General features: G+C 35.5%; 1 protein-coding gene across 1 annotated transcript; it reads left to right on the top strand.

Moving 5' to 3' along the window:
- The first annotated feature begins 117 nt into the window (after positions 1-117).
- Positions 118-7,065, top strand: LOC130216838 (cyclin-Q-like). Its single transcript, XM_056448718.1, has 5 exons — positions 118-388; positions 528-711; positions 791-923; positions 3,152-3,370; positions 6,964-7,065. Exons 1-5 carry the CDS (start codon positions 271-273, stop codon positions 7,063-7,065), a joined length of 756 nt encoding a protein of 251 aa, XP_056304693.1. The 5' UTR covers positions 118-270.
- The last annotated feature ends 11,753 nt before the right edge of the window (positions 7,066-18,818 follow it).

Genomic DNA, 18,818 nt, shown 5'->3' with positions numbered 1-18,818 from the left:
GAATAAAACATTTTTGACTTGATTAATTATCTGCCATCTCCAATAATATATACTTATGTCTTCTTCCCAGACATCGGAGGCGCTGTAGACAACTAAAGCTCTGAGTGGAATGCCGAACGATCCGCAGAAGAAAAATCACAATTTACGTGCCCACGGTTGTACAAGCGACTAATATTAAAGAAGTGCATGTAACGTTTAAAACGAATTTAATACAAGCAATGTAACTTATAAACGCGCTTTGAAACGAAGCAGTCTGCTGCACGACGTAAAATGAGTGCGCATGCGTCAACATCTGTAGCTGCCAATGAAGCGAGAGGCAGAAGAAGTGCTGAAGATGTGGAATACTCCAAAACACACTTCAGAGTTTGTCGCTTTATCACGGAGACGGGTATTTTCATTTTTTATGAAATATATGTTGGACTAGGTTTTTTATATTAAACAACTTTAAGAAATGTATCGTGATACTGCGGCTGCTCGGTGGATTCTTCCTTCTGACTGAGTTTATCTCATATTTTGCACATGTGTAGGGGTGAAGCTGGGCATGAGATCTGTGCCCATGGCTACTGCATGTGTGCTGTATCACAGGTTCTTCCAGTCTGCCAGTTTGCAGATCTACGAGCCTTATCTAGTAGCCATGTCTGCCATCTACCTCGCAGGCAAAGTGGAAGAGCAGCATCTCAGGACCAGAGATATCATCAATGTCTGTCACAGGTAGCAGAAGGTTTATTGGTAGCAGTGTAGACTCAGAGTCCATGAATATTATCTCAATTGTGTGTTTTCTTTGATCCAGGTATTTTCACCCTGATAGTGAACCACTGGAACTGAATGGGAAGTTCTGGGAGTTAAGGGACAGTATTGTGCAATGTGAGCTCCTCATCCTTCGACAGCTGAACTTTCAAGTGACCTTTGAGCATCCACACAAGGTAATGCCTGTAGTTGTTTGCTATTTTTAAAATCTGATGTATTCTGTAGTCTGTTTAATGTATTATATGTCTTGAGTGCAAAACGATACAATTTGAATTGTTTTAAGAATGTGAGCTTCAATGATTTTACAATAATAATAACTACTTTTGTGAATTTTTTTTATAGAAAGAACTGCTTTTGTGAAAATAATTATTAAAAAGGTGTGTTTTTCCCATGTGTACTTTTTAAAGCAGAGGTAGTATTACAAATTAAAACTGTTGAAAAAAAACTGAAAATATGAATTTTTAAATAAAATTGATCAACTTAAGTAGTTGAATTATTTAAGTTACAAGCTTAAAACAAATTTAACTCATTTATTAGGTAGTAATTATAAAACGTTAGTAGTAGTATTTTTAGATGTTATTATATTTATAATATCATTATGGCAGCAAGGTGGCGCAGTGGGTAGCACAATCGTCTCATACCAAGAAGGTCGCTGGTTCGAGCCCCGGCGGGGTCAGTTAGCATTTCTGTGTGGCGTTTGCATGTTCTCCCCGTGTTCGCGTGGGTTTCCTCCGGGTGGTCCTGTTTCCCCACAAGTCCAAAAACTTGTGCTATAGGTGAATTGGGTAAGCTAAATTGTCTGTAGTGTATGAGTGTATATGGATGTTTCCCAGTGATGGGTTGCAGCTGGAAGGGCATCCGCTGTGTAAAAACATATGCTGGATAAGTTGGTGGTTCATTCCGCTGTGGCGACCCCTGATTAATAAAGGGATTAAGCCGAAAATGAATGAATGAATATTATTATTATTTTTTAATCTTGTATTGATAATTGGTTTCCCCCACAGGTGGCAACAAAATTTTAGTAAAAATTTGTGGGTTTTACACAGTGCACCAAAACTAAATATTTTTGATCTCAAATATGAGCATACTCTCAAAAATTAACATATGCACAAAAACCCAAACTATCATTTAAAACGAAATAAAATATGCCACTAATACTAAAATAACACAGTTTTAAAATAGTATCACTGACTGAAATGTCTTTATGCACAGTACAGAAACTCTATCAGTTTATTACTTTCGTTCTTCTCATTTAATAAATTAGTCCAGTGCTTCCCACAGGTTTGAAATACACTTGTGGTGGTAGCGGGATTGAAACACACCTTTTACCCATGGCACATTGTTGCCTACATGCAACAAAAAAGTGATTTTTAGCAATATTTTTGTTAATTGTACCATTGTTATACACTTTTTTTCTTTTCAACGGGTTACAGTAAAAAAATACTGTTGAAATAAAAAAGAAATCCACTATTTGTTTTACTTCTTCTATTCAGGAGCCATGTGCACCCACTGAAATGTAAAATGTGCTGCTGACATTTTGTACAGTATTACCAAAGCATGTTAGATATGTATAAAATATGTAATATATCACCATTATCAAATTACAAAAATATACAGTAAATGAGGAATAAATGACATTATGGAATGAAAACAGACAAAGTTTCTGAAAAGTATAATAATTACAAGCAAAAAAGTGTAGATTAAATAAGGCAAATGAGTTAATTAATCATTTTTAACGATGTACAAATATTCTGCAGCCAAAGTAGATGTAATTTCGTCCTCTCTGTGTGTATAGAAAAGTTTATCTGAGTCGCTTAGATCAAAGAATTAATTATTTAATGTTTCTCTCACTCTTGCGGCTGTGCAAGCGCTGTCCGCTGCGAGCGTAAAACAGGTTTAAAGTAAAAATGTAATGCAAAAACACATACAATTAACCAACAAACGATGACTTTAGAAAGCGAAACCAAAAGCCGAATCCTGGACATTTTAGGAGATTTAGAAACCCAGGCCGGACACATTTTTAAATCTTAAAAAAGCACGTCTCTGTGGGTCTCTGCAGAGCTCGGGAGATTGTCTATGGGAGTCTTGACAGTTCTCGCCTACACACAACAAGAAGTAGGAAATGTGTAGGGCGAGAGAATGTGTTTTCACTGGTTAATCGATCGCGGATGTTTGGCTATTGGGCGCATACAAAAAAAGGGTAAAAGGATGGTTGTAATAAAAAAATAAATGTCACCAAATATACTTGTACGGCCGTTAATATACCTGGGCGGCCCACCCAAGTAAAGTCAATGTGTGTGGTGCACTGTAGTCACTGCAACTTTACTCTCACTAACTCTTTTCAGTTAATACTCTACTTCACAACAGTTTTACCTCTTCTAACAAACTTCTCACTGTGTCCCAGTATCTGCTGCACTACCTGCTCTCCGTAAGAAGTCTCCTGAACCGCCATGCCTGGTCTCGAACCCCCATTGCAGAGACAGCTCTGGCTGTATTAAAAGACAGTTACCATGGCTCTGTGTGTGTCCGCCATCGGCCTCAACACCTCGCCCTCACCGCCCTCTATCTTGCTCTCCAGACATATGGAGTGCAGCTCCCCAGAGGAGAACTAGAATGGTGGCAGGTAGGACTTTTACACTGTTATGTGGAGAAAAATAAAATGTCCTGCTGTGCCTGCATTGAGTCACCAAGCCTGAACATTGACTAGTTTGAGCCTTACTGATGCCAGGGTCGGATCAGGCATCAATAGCAGTACGATTGCAGTAACCTTTAGAGTGCTGGAAGTTGTTCCCATGGCAATAGGAGCACCTAACGGTTGCTGCCTGGTCTGAGAAAAATGGCATTGTCTTGCACACTAGTTGCGTTCCCTTGGTGACACCCCTAAGTAGTATTTAAAAAAACGACCAAAAAAAAAAAATCTTTAAAGGGCTCTTAAAGCCACTTGAATGACTTCATTTTCCTAGAACAGAGTTTAATAGTAGTTATATTCTAGCTTTAATAACAATTAATTCTTCTAAATGTTCATAGAAGCTTTCAGCATAATTCCTGGTATCCATTATATTTTGTTCTGGGAAATAATCATATTTTAGGTAAGAAGAGAACGTCTGACTAACATGTAGAGTCTTTATTTAGAACAGGAACTGAGTATATCAGGCTTATGCCAAAAAGAAAAATTCATTACGATTATTGCATAAATCAATCAATTTGAAGTCAATCAGATTCAAAGTGATCAGTTCAAATAGATATCAATTTTTGTGTGCAATATTGGGAAAATTATCCTCAGTGGTCATATGAGTTTTTAATGTTATCAGTATTGGTGTATTAAAATGGTCTAATACCCTCGTAGTGAATGATCATTGAATATTAATTTAGCATTCAAGATGCATTTTGACCCAAGGAACCTTTATTATTTTTCAACTGAAATCATACGTTATATAATTAGCAATGTCCCATTAATCAGTGAAAATATATTTGCATTACATTGTATTTACTGTATTATTTTGGTCAACTAACTTTTTTTATTCATCAAAATTAATTGCGCACAAAAAACTACAATAAATGAACTTTTTTTCAATATTGATAAGAGGTTTTATTTGACTTAATCATTTTATTAAGTCTATAAGAACCTGTAATCTGAGAATTACACTTAATTTTAATTTAATTTAATTGCACTGGCGGCATGGTTACTTGGAAGTAGTCACTGTTGCGTTACAGCAAGAAGGTCGCTGGTTCGAGTCCCAACTTGGCCAGATGGCATTTCTTTGTGGTGTTTACATGTTCTCACCGTGCTCTGGTGTTTGGGTGTTTCCCACTACTGGGTTGCAGCTGAAAAGGCATCTGCTGTGTAAAACATAGTTGGCGGTTCATTCTGCTGTGGTGACCCCTGATAAATCAGGGACTAAGCTGAAGGAAAATGAATGAATAATTATATTGCTTTGATTTATAACTTTATTGTATTTGCCTAGATCTTACTTTTGGGTGAAAAAGTGTTATTTTGAAGCTGCTGTAATTTGTCAATAGGTAAGGCAAAGGAAAAGCAAAATGTTACATATTTTTGTTTGTTTGTTTGTTTGTTTGATTGATTGATTGACTGATACCTTCATGCATACCTGGGTCCAAAATGATGAGTATAAAATGCATTAAACAAAAGATAGAAATGTATCTATATAAAATAAAATTAAAAGTAAATATTTTAAATGATCTTTTCTGGGTCAACATGGACTCAAATATGTTATAAGGTGAGGTCAAGCTAATAAATAGGTCAAATGATCAAGTGATATTACGTTATTTCTAGTTGGCTTACTCGATAAATAAAAAATAAATTAACGATTAAAAATATAAAAGTAATGTACAGTTTACATTTTTAAAAACTTCGTCACACAGGTATTTTCTTTCTCACTTTTTTGTTATATTTGTCCTAGGAATGTATAATTACTTTGTTTCAGTTAATGCTTTCATTTGATAAATTATTGTGGGACACAAATTATTTTCTGCAGTTGTTTTCCACTGTATACTTGTACTGTATGATGTTGTCTCTTCACACTGTAAATATAAAAATGGAAGATTTTAACCTCATTACTGACAAGCATTTATTAAATGACAAACATTTATATTATGTTCATAGAATGTAACATGTCTCACTCTGATTTTGAACCCTTTGCTGTCACCTATTTCAATTAGAAATGTTAGGTTAAAATTTAGCCAGGGTCAGGGCTCTAGACTAGCATTTGAGAGCATTCTACAGATGGTGGAGCAAGCACCTAATTTGGGAGCACCACCCATGTAAAAAATATTGATGTTAAAAGTTATACCTCTTAAAATAACTCATTTGACAGCAGCTTCAGGATTTGAACGTAATTGTAATGTACAGCTGAAGTCAGAATTATTAGCCCCCCTTTGATTTATTTATTTTTATTTATTTTTTTATTCCTTTAAAATATTTCCCAAATGATGGTTAACAGGGCAAGGAAATGTTTACAGTATGTCTGATAATATTTTTTCTTCTTGAGAACATCTTATTTGTTTTATTTCGGCTAGAATAAAAGCAGTTTTTAATTAAAAAAAAAAACATTTTATGGTCAAAATTATTAGCCCCTTTAAGCTATAGATTTTTTTTTCAATTGTCTATAGAACAAACCATCTGATTACCCTAGCCTGCTTAGTTAACCTAATTAACCTAGTTAAGCCTTTAAATGTCACTTTAAGCTGTATAGAAGTGTCTTGAAAAATATCTAGTCAAATATTATTTACTGTTATCATGGCAAAGATAAAATAAATCAGTTATTAGAAATGAGTTATTAAAACTATTATATTTAAAAATGTGTTGAGAAAAAAAATCTTTTCTCCATTAAACAGAAATTGGGAAAAATCAAACGGGGGGCTAATAATTCAGGGGGGCTAATAATTCTGACTTCAACTGGATGTAATTTAGTTTAAATGTATTTTTTTAAATGAACATTTAGCCTTCCATATTATCATATATTTGTATATCATAACCAGAAGTAAAATATGCATTTCAAACTACTATGGTAAAAAGCAACAATATTTTTGTGTTATTTCTTACAGCAAAAGTAGCCCGAAGTATATAAATACAAATGAACAAAAACACCCCTTTTCAAATTACATTTAATCTGTCTGCAATTTTATGAGTATCAATTAACAATTAACCAATATTTCTGCAAACGATGTCATCATTTACCACGAATTACGCTTTCCTCAAGCTCTCAAAATACCCAAATATTTTTAAATACATGTATTAAAAATTGAAGTGTAGATGTGTGTATCAGCCACTTTAAATCAATAATTTATATATTTGTCCATGATTTTTAATTTTATTGTGCCATTTGCTGTGGTTCACAGGATTCTAGCAGGATTAAATATAGTTTGCATGGTGCATTTTTAAACAGTTTTGTTCAGATGTTTTGTAACCAAAAATGGCTGTTCATCAGTTGCCAGGCAAATTGGTAGCGGCACCACTGTAACCTCTAATCAGATATTACCAAGAAACTATATTTTCTTTTAGCTGCATTTAAACATTTAGATGCAGTCTGAAACCCTGGCAGCTGTTTTACGGACTTTCAAAATGAACACATCTAAATGTGACTAGATTCTATTATTAATTGCCTCAAAACTAATATTCAGAAGTCATCTCAGAAATAGCATGCAGGTGGGCTAAACTCTGGGCTCCGCATTGACGTTTTGTGCTTCATTTTGCAGGTTGTTTGTGCAGACATCACCAAGGCTCAAATTGAGACCATCATGAGTGAATTACTGCAGCTTTACGACATGGAGGGCCAAGTGTACCTGAGAGAAAAATAATAATCAGACGGGTACTAAAATGCTGACATGGAAACCCACACACTCATCTGTACATATTGCGCAGACGTTTTGTGACGATGGTCTACACAATCACTGAAGCCTCTTTCTACTGATGTAGCCAAATGTGCTGTACATTTTAATTGCATAACCGAATATAAATGTTTAGAAAGTCTCTGCTAGAATGAAGAATGATGAGGGGGATTTAAGTGGCTGTATGAAAACCAGACTTAAGCCACACCACATCAATCAATTCACAGCCACCGACCTACTTTCTTCTCTTACCTTGTGCTGTTTTTCCTCCTGAAGAGGGGGAGAGAAATTACAAAAGAGGTGAAATAGCTGCTATAAGGAAGAATGAAACAAAGGAAGATCCCTCCTGTCCCCTGAGCTAAACTGTGAGGTAAAGCGGCTAAATCTGGGCCATTTCTTTTATATTTTCTAATTTAATTACTGTCCTCCTCTCCCTACAGAACTTGTCCCTGTAGACTTTTATGTAACTCCCTGAAGCAGTATTACTGTATGCTGTAAAGCACGCTCTATCATTTTATTACAGCAATTCTTCAAAAACAACACTTTATCAATCTTTATTTAGTTTTTTTTCTGCTAGCAATAAACATACTGATAGGCAGGTTTGTGTTTTACAATATAATAATTCCTAATAAACCATTTATTTGCGCGAATGCATTTTCAAAATAGCACCTGAAAATAGACTTTCTTTAATTCTTTTTTATTTTCCTCCATCTATGATGTTCTACTTCAAATTTCTGGATCTAGTTAGGTCAGGACATCGCTCTGGAGTGGATCTTAATAAGTTACTATGGCAACTGCTATTGTGGAGGGAGCCTTTGAAACATACAAATGTGAAACTCCATTATAGCACACCTGTCAACCTCAGCATATCAAATAATTGCGGTGGGGAAAATGTACTAATTTTGCCATTACTCACCAAAAGCAGTGGTTGCTAATGTTAAACAGCTGTTTCCCCTGTAGCTAATTAAATTGTGTTGACCGGTGACTGCAACTGCTGTTTAAGAGATCATTTAGCTTCAGATTTCGCTCTGTGCAACATCAATCTGCTGTGTTGTAAATCGGTAAGATTTAGCGCATTCATTTTCAGGCATTGGCATTTGTTGGCGTAAATTCATCATCTTCAAAGTTTTGTTAATGCTTTATTAAAAGGGAAAGATGGCATGAGATCTAAATTTACTCTTCTTATTTTATATAGTAGTGCTGTTATAGACGATGTATCTGTGCTCCTCATTATACAGCATGGAAGAGCAAGGATAAAGTTGAAAACCTCTGTGATTTGTGTTCTGACAGAAAAAAGGTTGTATACAACAAAGATGGATAGAACTTAAATTTTTGGGGTGAAAAACTATTTATCTTATTAAACTTGGTCAGTTACTATGTTTACATAGACATCAGTAATGGAATTATTTGCCTTAATCTGAATAAGACATTAATATGATTAAACTGTTTACCTGAGTTGCTTTTTGAATATTTCTTTCATGATCCTGTTTTATATGTTATAGTACATAATTCGATTAATGCCATTGTGTCACCACACTATCCAAATTTCCTCTGGAGTTTCATGTAATTTCAGGTGTTTCATTTTTAATTTGTCGACTTGAACTGCAGTTGGCCGTTTTCACTTTCATTCATGAACATTTTATGCATGGCCCCCATGACAAACGAGATCTTAAAAAAAATCCTACATGATGGTAATAGTTTGATTGCGGTGTTTACATGTCTGTACTGCACTTCAATAATGTGACTAAAATCGGCATACTCCACATGTCTTAATTTGATTCTTGTTTAGTTTGATTATGACCTTAATTGGATTAAATTAATCAAAAATTGCTGTGTTCATGGTAGACTCTTAATCGGAGTGTTGTCTTAATCATATTAAAATCGGATTGTTGGTGTCCATGTAAACATACCCTGTGTAATTTTTACATATAAAATAGTAACATTTATGAGTGCAAATTAATTGTACGAATTACAGGACTTTTTTCTACTTAGCCAATCTCCACAGGCAAGCAAAATAAAGTAGTGACTGCAGGTGGAAGGAAAATAGTGGAGTAAAAGTACAGATACAGCAAAAGTACACATTTTTAACCTTAGTAAAGTAAAAAAAAAAAGTTTAAAGTACTTAGTAAAGTACAATTCCTGAGAAAAACTACCAATTACGATAATTTGAGTATTTGTTACTTTACACCACTGATGTGGATCAATGTTTCTTATGACATAAGCATCCACGTTAGCTCCTCATCAAATGCTCTCTACTATTTAAGCATTCCCACAACTTGGAAACACAACTAAAGTCGGTCACTTTTTTACTATCTGAGTGTTCAAAGTTATCGTTTGCTTAAACATTTACACGTAAAAAGAGTTATTAAATGTAACCTACATGCAGTGCATCTGGAAAGTCATAGTGCTTTATTTTTCACATTTTGTTATGTTTCAGCCTTATTCCAAAATGGATTAAATTCATTTATTTTCTCAATTCTACACACAATTCCCCATAATGACAATGTGGAAAAAGCTGAAGAATCACATGTACAGTACAAGTATTTATAGCCTTTGCTCAATACTTTGTCTATGTACCTTTGGCAGCAATTACAGCCTCAAGTCTTTGAATATGATGCCACAAGCTTGGCACACCTGTCTTTGGGAATTTTTGCCCAATCTTCTTTGCAGTACCTCTCAAGCTCCATCAGGTTGGATGGGAAGCGACGGTGTACAGCCATTTTCAGACCTCTCCAGAGATGTTCAATAGGATTTAGGTCTGGGCTCTGGCTAATGCAGGTTTTCATTCAGGATGTCTCTGTACATTGCTGCATTCATCTTTCCCTCTATCCAACTGGTCTTCCAGTTCCTGCTGCTGAAAAACATCCCCACATCATGATGCTGCCACCACCATGCTTCACTGTAGGGATGGTATTAGCCGGGTGATGAGTGGTGCCTGGTTTTCTCCAATTGTAATGCCTGGCATTCACTCCACAAAGAGTTCAATTTTAGTCTCTTCAGGCCAGAGACTTTTGTTTCTTATGGTCTGAGAGTCCTTCAGATGCCTTTTGGCAAATTCCAGGCATGGAGTGGCTCCTCTCTCCAGAGAAGAACGCTGAAGCTCAGACAGAGTGACCATCGGGTTATTGATCACTTCCCTGACTAAGCCCCTTTTCCTCCGATCACTCTGTTTAGATGTCCGGCCTGCTCTAGGAAGAGTCCTGGTGGTTCCAAACATCTTCCACTTACGGATGGAGGAGGCCACTGTGCTCATTGGAACTTTCGGAGCAGCAGAACTTTTTCTGTAACCTTCCCCAGTCTTGTGCCTTGAGACAATCCTGTCTCCTGAGGTTTAAAGACAATTTCTTTGTCTTCATGCTTGGTTTGTGCTTTGACATGCACTGTCAACCCTGGGACCTTATATATACAGGTGTATGCCTTTCAAATCTTGTCCAATCAACTGAATTTACCACAGGAGAACTCCAATTAAGCTGCTGAAACATCTCAAGAATGATCAGTGGAAACAGAATGTACCTGAGCTCAATTTAGAGCTTCACGGCAAAGGCTGTAAATACTTATGTACATGTGATTTTATTTTTTTTATTTTTTTTTTTTTCAGGTTTTTTTAAATAAATTTGCGACAATTTCAAAAAAATCTTTTTTCACATTGTCATTATGGGGTATTGTGTGTAGAATTTTGAGGAAAAAAATTAATTTAATCCAATGTGGAATAAGGCTGTAACATAAAAAAATGTGGAAAAGTGAAGTGCTTTCCAGATGCACTGTAGGCTATGAACACCACAATTGAATATTGTCGCAACAATGTATGTAAGAGCGATTTTTAACACCTATAGATAGCAAACATATTGGAGTGGTAATCTAACTAAACAAATACTAATAATGTATAGTTAGATTTAGGGATGTCCAGATCCGATCACGTGATCGGAAATCGAATTAATAGTTATGCGGTGGCAGAAAGTTAGACCTCTTTCTTGACTTCACACAAAAAAACGGCAACATAGAGACGCTATTGGTTAAATGCTGGCAAAGTAGAACATGGAAGCAGCTTGAAGCGGAAAACGCGAGTATGTCTGAGATCTGGAGGTTTTATTGCGTTGATCACGACAACATTGCCATAGCAAACCGTGAGATATGTGAACTTGGGATTGCCTGACGGTATCGGTAGATACTCAAAATCAAATGACTCAGACTCAAGGGCAAAAAACCTGATCGGGACATCCCTAGTTAGATTACAACTCCAGTGTGACCAGTTGATCCGAACTCCTTTACGTTTTCATAAAAGTTGTTACAAGCCGTGCACCCAAGAATAAAAATTTACTCACTGTTTACTCTCCGTTACGTGGTTTTAAACCACAAAAGAAGGTCTTTAAAGAAACCTGAAAACCTATAACCATTGTCTTCCACAAAACAAATGCTATGGAAGTCAATGATTACAGGTTTTTAACATTTTTCTAAATATGCTCTTTTGTCCTTAATAGAAGGAAGAAACTCGAACAGGTTTGGAACAAGTGGAGGATAAGTACTTTAAATTATGTGAATTGCCATTTTGGGGTGAACTACCCCTTTAATACTTAAACATTCTTATGTATGGCCACTGTGATAAATTATAAAAGAACATTTAAAATCAATTTTAACTTCAAATATTTTAAATTAATAAACGGTACCAAACTAATGGTACTTTGACATTTAACTAATCAACAAAGCCACTGAAAGCCTTTTATTATTCACACCATCACACCAAAGGGATGAAGTTCTTTTGCACTCATTATTTTTAAGGAATATATTTGGGAAAACATTCCCACTTCACCCTGCTTATCCTTGCCATACGCGTACAGTTGCAAACACACAAACACTCTCTCACATTTCCACACACGCATCTCTCTGCAGGCAGGCAGGCCCTAATGCTGGCATCATGAATTATGTAGAGGGTACATGTGCAGCCGGAATTCTCTTCCATCAATAAAACATCAGCATGGCCCTCACTATGGGATTGAGTGCTGGGAATAGGAAGCTTGGGATTGATTGAGGCTCGATCTTACTCTCTCTTTGCCATCTCTCTTGGTTCTCCTTTTTCAATCTGTGTTTTCCATTCCCAGATTTTGTCCTGTGTGCAAGCAAGCCTTTTTGCTACATCCTTAGGTCTGTGCCTCCCTCTCATGGAGTCCAGCTTGCAGTTTTTCATGTTTTGCCTTGAACTACAGATCATCCCAAACTCTTCTAAAATTCGAGGTTTCTCTTTAAATAATCCTTTTTCTCATTTTCTTCTGTTGTTTACTTGGTAAATGGAGCTTTTTAAGGCATTGCCACATTTGACACTGATTTGTTAAAGCAATTTTGGAAGAGGGAGAAAAGAGAGTAAACAATGTTTCAGACTGATAGGAATTCAAAGGGATGATTCACCCAAAAATAAAATTCTGATTTACTTTTTCTTCCATGAACACGGAAGAAGATATTTGAACTATTTCGTTGTATTTTGTTTGGTTTTGTAATTAAATATTTATTAGGCTTCTATGGAGTTTTTATTATTTTTCTTCTTTTTATTTATGTAAGGTTAAACGGATATTTAGTTTTATTTTTGTTTTAGTCAAGAGTAACACCATGGTCAATATTGTGTATATTAGATAAATTATTTAGGAAATGCTTTATTAATATTATTATATGTCAGAAGTTTATTATAGGTATATTCATTAATTATTATGCACTTACAATTTTACCACTTTATTATTTTTAGTAAATCTAAATCACCATATATACAAATACATATTAAAGATGCTGTATGAAAGTTTTTGACTTTTTGTAAAGCATAAAAATACCATATATGTTTGCAGAAATGTAAGAAACATGCCAAGTGAACCTACTTGTTTTAAAGTCAGATATTCTGCTTTAAAAATTTGCGCACCGGAACGTCTGTCTTTGTTTTGGTCATTAACCTGCCCAATGCCAGTTTAGGCCAATTATATTTCAGCACCCTGGGTTGCCTTGGTGGAAAACTGGTAATTTTATTAATCCAGTCAAGAAACACTCAAAGTGTGCGTCCATGACAAAATGATAGGTCTACCTGAGGTGATCATTGTCAGTTTTCTGTTCAGCTGCAAGAAACGGAAGCCGTTTCTAAATATATATTCAGGAGTTGGTTGGAACAAAAACTATGGATATGGATATATCCATGGATATTTTAATATGGAAAATATTCCTTCTATCATGTGCCAGTGCTTTTATTAGAAAACGGTTTAAATCAGCCTTTAGGCTAGACAGTCAGACACACTGCTATTGGTGTCGTCAGTCCTAGCAACCTGCACTTGATTGTGTTTTAAACCAGTTTGCAATACCGAGTTCAACCATTGGGTGTCACACTTTCATGCTGCACCTTTAATGCTCCAAACTTGTCTTACAGGAAACTATGATACTTCTTTCCCTCAAGATATCTTGATAAATTAAAGTTTGTTAATTACATTTTGTAGCACTAGTGATAGGCTTGCTGCCGTGTTTCTAAAAAAAATGAAAAACTTTATTATTTGAAAAATCTAGTGAATGGATTATAACAATGAACAGTATTTAAAAGAAATCTATTTAATTACATTGAAAGAAGTTCTTTGCCCATGCATTATAAAGAAGGTTACCCACTGGCCCCCAGTGACTTTCATTGTGTGGGCAAATGTTTTACAGTATCTGCTTTTGAGTTTACTATTAAGTCAAACAGGTTCGAAACAACACGAGAGTTTTTAATTTTGGGTGAATGAGCCATTCATTCTGCAAACCATTGTACAGGCATGCTTGAGCAGAAAAAACTGCTTTGCGTCATTTTTCTAATTGTTCTGATTCTTCAGTAAACCATCCAAACTGCAAACAATCCAGTCCAGCCTTGAAATATTCTCTGTCTATTTCTGTATATGGATTGCTCCCATTTTTGGAAGTACAATAACTGTTGCAGACCACAGATGTTGCGTTTTTCTCTCTCTTGACATCAGAACTCCTGCCAGAATTGGGATCGCAGCCAAAGCAATCAACTCTCAAAGAGGCAAACTATTAATGCACAATTCAAATTGTGCTTAAGAAAAGCTAAATTAAGGTGTTGTACTGTATTGTTTTGTATTTACAGCACAATAATTGAAAAATAAGTGTAGAGGGGATCTAGAAACAGACGTTGTTAAAAGGATTGTAAAATGTAGTAATTATTTACTCACTCAAAAGTGGTTTCAAACCTTTAAAAGAAATAAAACTCAAACAGGTTTGGAACAAGTAGATGGTGAGTGAATGACAGAATTATTAAGTTATTGCATAAACTATTGCTTTAAAGGCCCATCAACACCAATCATGTTTAATAAAAAGATAAAGATGCGTTTATTCCTTAAATTTGTTTAGACTGAGTTTTAGAACTTTATGTAATACAAGCACACTTCAGTGAATCAAATTGTATATTTATGCCATTATCTCATTAATCAAACATTTAAGTTTAATTGTATAAAGAAAAAGTATCAGATTACAGTAACAGACATTTGATTCTCAAACGCAACCTATTTTTGGTATGACAGAAATTTACTTAACAATCATTATAAATGGATGATCATGAAATACTCTGCTTTCTGATTACACTGTTAAACTTATACAGTTAGATCCATAAATATTTGGACATCGACACAATTCTAACATTTTTGGCTCTGTACACCAACACAATGAATTTGAAATGAAACGAACAAGATGTGCTTTTACTGCAGACTGTCAGCTTTAATTTGAGTGTATTTAGGTGAACACGGTAGGAATTACAACAGTTTGCATATGTGCTTCCCACTTGTTAAGGGTCCAAGAGTAATTGGACAGAATAATAATCATAAATCAAATCTTTTTCATCTTGGTTACAAATCCTTTGCAGTCAATTACAGCCTGAAGTCTGGAACACATAGGCATGATCAGACGCTGGGTTTAATTTCTGGTGGTTCTCCTGCCAGGCCTCTACTGCCACAGTCTTCAGTTCCTGCTTGTTCTTGGGGCATTTTCCCTTCAGTTTTGTCTTCAGCAAAAGAAATGCATGCTCAATCAGATTCAGGTCAGATGATTGACTTGGCCATTGCATAACATTCACTTTCTGACCCTTCAAAACTCTTTGGTTGCTATTGCAGTCACAATGTCAATACTGTGAATACAAGAAAACCAGTTTCCATTGACAGCCATATATGCTTAAGCCATGTCACTGCTTCCACCATGCTTCACTGCTTAGAATCATAAGCAGATCATTTCATTCTCCATACTCCTTCTTTTTCCTTTAGTCTGGTACAAGTTGATCTTGTACTCATCTGTCCATAGGATGTTTTTCCAGCATAGTGAAGGCTTTTTTAGAACTCTGGCCTTCCTGTTTTTGAGGCTCACTAATGGTTTACATCTTGTGGTGAACCGTATGTATTTAATCTGGTGTAGTTTTCTCTTGATTGTTGACTCTGATATGCATGGAGAGCGTTCTTGATCTGTCCAGCTGTTATAAAGGGTGTTTTCTTTGCCAGGGAAAGAATTCTTTGGTCATCCACCACAGTTGTTTCCATGGTCTTCTGGGTCTTTCGGTGTTTCTGAGCTCACTGTTGTGTTCTTTCTTTTTAGAATGTTCCAAACAATTGTTTTGGCCACACCTGATGTTTTTTGCTATCTCTTTGTTGGGTTTGTGTTGTTTTTTTAAGCCTAATGATGAGTTGCTTTTCTGATTGTGACAGCTTTTTGGATTTCATCTTGAGAGTTAACAGATAATAATAATATTACAATATTATTACAAAGTACAAAATACAATAACAAATTCCAAATGCAAATAGCACACTTGAAATGAACCTCGGACCTTTTCTCTGCTTATTGTAATTGGGATAATAAAGGAATAACACACACCTGGCCATGAAACAGCTTAGAAACCAATAGTCCAATTAATTTTGGACCCTTAACAAGTGGGAGGCACATATGCAGACTGTTGTAATTCCCACACTGTTCACCTAATTTGGATGTAAATACCATCAAATTAAAGCTGACAGTCTGCAGTTAAAGCACATCTTGTTTGTTTCATTTCAAATCCATTGTGTTGGTGTACAGAGCCAAAAATGTTAGAATTGTGTCGATGTCCAAATAATTATGGATCTAACTGTATGTGCGAGTGTCTCTAAAATACACACTATATGTGATAGACGGTCTTTTTAAATGACTTTCTGGATATGCACATAAACACTTATTTTACAAGAAAAAAATATTTTTTTCACACATACAGTATTTATCGTAATCTATCGACACATTTGTCTCTGTCCCCGCTACGATCATGTATTGTTTGAACCATAATGGGGATGGTCACAAAGCATACTACTTTATTATTACCTAACTATTATTTAAGCTACAGATCAGTGTGAACAATTTTCCACTATCTAAAGTGCCGACCCTCTTTACATCTTGTTTTAATGTCATTCCGAGGGGATCAAACTTTAATTAGGGGGGGGAAAAACCCTGTAATCCATACCTTGATTTTAGGTTTCTTTACAGTTATAGTTTCAGCAAAAATATGTCAATTATCTGAGACAAGTTAAGAAACCAAAAAAAATTTAACAAAAATCATCATTTACTCTACCCCAAACCTGCATGACTGAATTTGTTTGGTGAAAAAAAAAAATTAAAAGGAAATAAAATTGATTGTTTTGTTTGTCCATATGATGAAAAGCAATGGCTTTCTTGAAGAATTTCTTTTTTTTTATTCCACGAAATGAGAAAATCATATCATTTCAGAACATTATGATTAAATGACTGTGTTCATTGCTTTGTAGCTGGTATAAAATTGCTTTCTTCACAAGCACTCTACTGAAATTGTTGTAAAATGCTTCATATCTAATCTCCATGCCAGGATAGAGAGCTTTTAAATGCACCAACATTCACGCTGAATCCCAGGGATGTGAGCTGGAGTTCACAGACATGGAACAGTCTCACCCGGGTAGCTTTTGGATGGAGTTCCTCAGTAAAGCGAGGAGATGTAACATGCGATTGGGCGGATTGCGTTTTGACTGACAGGGAGAGACTCCATCTGTTAGCTTGGGCTCCAAGGCTGGGCTGCACTACCTTCAGGGCTAATGCACGGCAGCTCCCAGTGGGACAGCCATCTCCTAAACCCTCACCTTTAAATTATAGATACAAGCCCTCATCGGAAACTTTCTCTTTACTTTCCCGGACGTGCCTCACAAATATTTCAGTGTGAGCGGCACAAGTGGAGAAGAAAAATACAGCGATGAAGAGTGGAGGCATGTAAAATGAGCCTATTTTTCAGTCGCAAGGACAATGAAACATTGATGTCGGTGTAGATGTGGTCAAGCTTAGCCTTGGGAGTGTGCAATGTAGTCTTAGGTGCAACCTACAAAACGTGATCCAAGTCTTGGTATTTTTCTCTGCTTTCCAGTTAATGCGCATCTGGTGGAGAGCATTTAAAGCATGTGCGTATGTGTGTTTGCATATGAAGGCTTCAGGAGAGGCACACTTGAGCACTCGTCAGCACATAAAAGCTTTTCCTCGCTGGTCTGAGAGGCCTCCTGCATTAGGGCTATTAGATTTGTGCTCTGTATGCGTGGAGACAGCTAGAAGATTACACCTGCGTGGGTGTGATGGGTGCCTGAATTTATGAATTGAAAACACAATGGAAAAATGAGACGTACAAGGGACACCATGAGGATTTATGGCACAGATCTGAACCAAATGAACAGTTGTAATCGAGAAACCGCTTGTCAGCTGTTTGCTACATTGCTCAACAAGATGTGATACTTTTGTAGAATGGAAACATGGAAATACATTCATTCATTCATTTTCTTTTCGGCTTAGTCCCTTTATTAATCAGGGGTCGCCACTGCAGAATGAACCGCCAACTACAAAATATTAATTATTAATTCAAATATTAGCTGTCCTGTGAAATTTGAATTCTTTTTCCAAATATTTCCCAAGTGATGAAAAAGAAGGATTTTTTGCAGTATTTTCTACTATATATTCTACTATATTTTTTTTCTTCCATGATAAAGTCTTTATTCTTTTAGATTGGTTTTTAAATATTGTTTAGTTCCTACAAATATTTTAAATGATTTAAAATAAGTTTTAGGGTCACTATTTTCAGTCTCCATAAAAGGTAATTTTTTTCAATTGCCTGCAAACAAACCACTGTTGTCAACTGACTTGTCTAAACACTTAACTTGCCTAGTTAACATAATTAGCCTAGGTAAGCATTGGACTTTGAGCTGAATACTAGCATCCTGCGCAATGAATAGTAAAATAATATGTAACGTCATCATGGCAAAGAAACTAATTAGACATCAATTAGTAAAACTATTATACTATACTTAGAATATTATATCACTGAATGTGTTGAATAAATAATGTATAAAATAAATATTGTCCACTTTTTAAAATTTTATTTGTTTTTTCAAAGAAAATTGTGCATTTTACTATTCTGCTGCAGTAAACAATTGAGTTTTTACTGTTTTTCTTAATCCATTTAGCTAATATCTGGGTCTTGCGGTGACATTTAGCTTATCTTAGCATAAATCATTTAAATCAGATTAGACCATTAGCATCATCCTTAAAAATGGCCACACAGATTTGATTAAAATATATCTTATACCTAAAAGGCACCTGGGAAATATTTGAAAAATAATTGCAATTTTATAGCAGGACTAATAATTTGTCTCCAATTGTTCACTATTCAGTGTGGTGCAGGAACAAGTGGTCAGGGGAGG

Source organism: Danio aesculapii, chromosome 23 (genome assembly GCF_903798145.1).
Source record: "Danio aesculapii chromosome 23, fDanAes4.1, whole genome shotgun sequence".
NCBI classification, from domain to species: domain Eukaryota; kingdom Metazoa; phylum Chordata; class Actinopteri; order Cypriniformes; family Danionidae; genus Danio; species Danio aesculapii.
Note: the sequence above shows the minus strand (reverse complement) of the source record. Positions and strands in the feature narration are given on the sequence as shown.

Excerpts from the sequence above, each read along its gene's own strand:
- LOC130216838 (XM_056448718.1), top strand. The coding sequence starts at position 271 with ATGAGTGCGCATGCGTCAACATCTGTAGCTGCCAATGAAGCGAGAGGC. Across the intron at positions 924-3,151 it reads CCTTTGAGCATCCACACAAG|TATCTGCTGCACTACCTGCT; the intron begins GTAATGCCTGTA and ends ACTGTGTCCCAG. Across the intron at positions 3,371-6,963 it reads GAGAACTAGAATGGTGGCAG|GTTGTTTGTGCAGACATCAC; the intron begins GTAGGACTTTTA and ends TTCATTTTGCAG.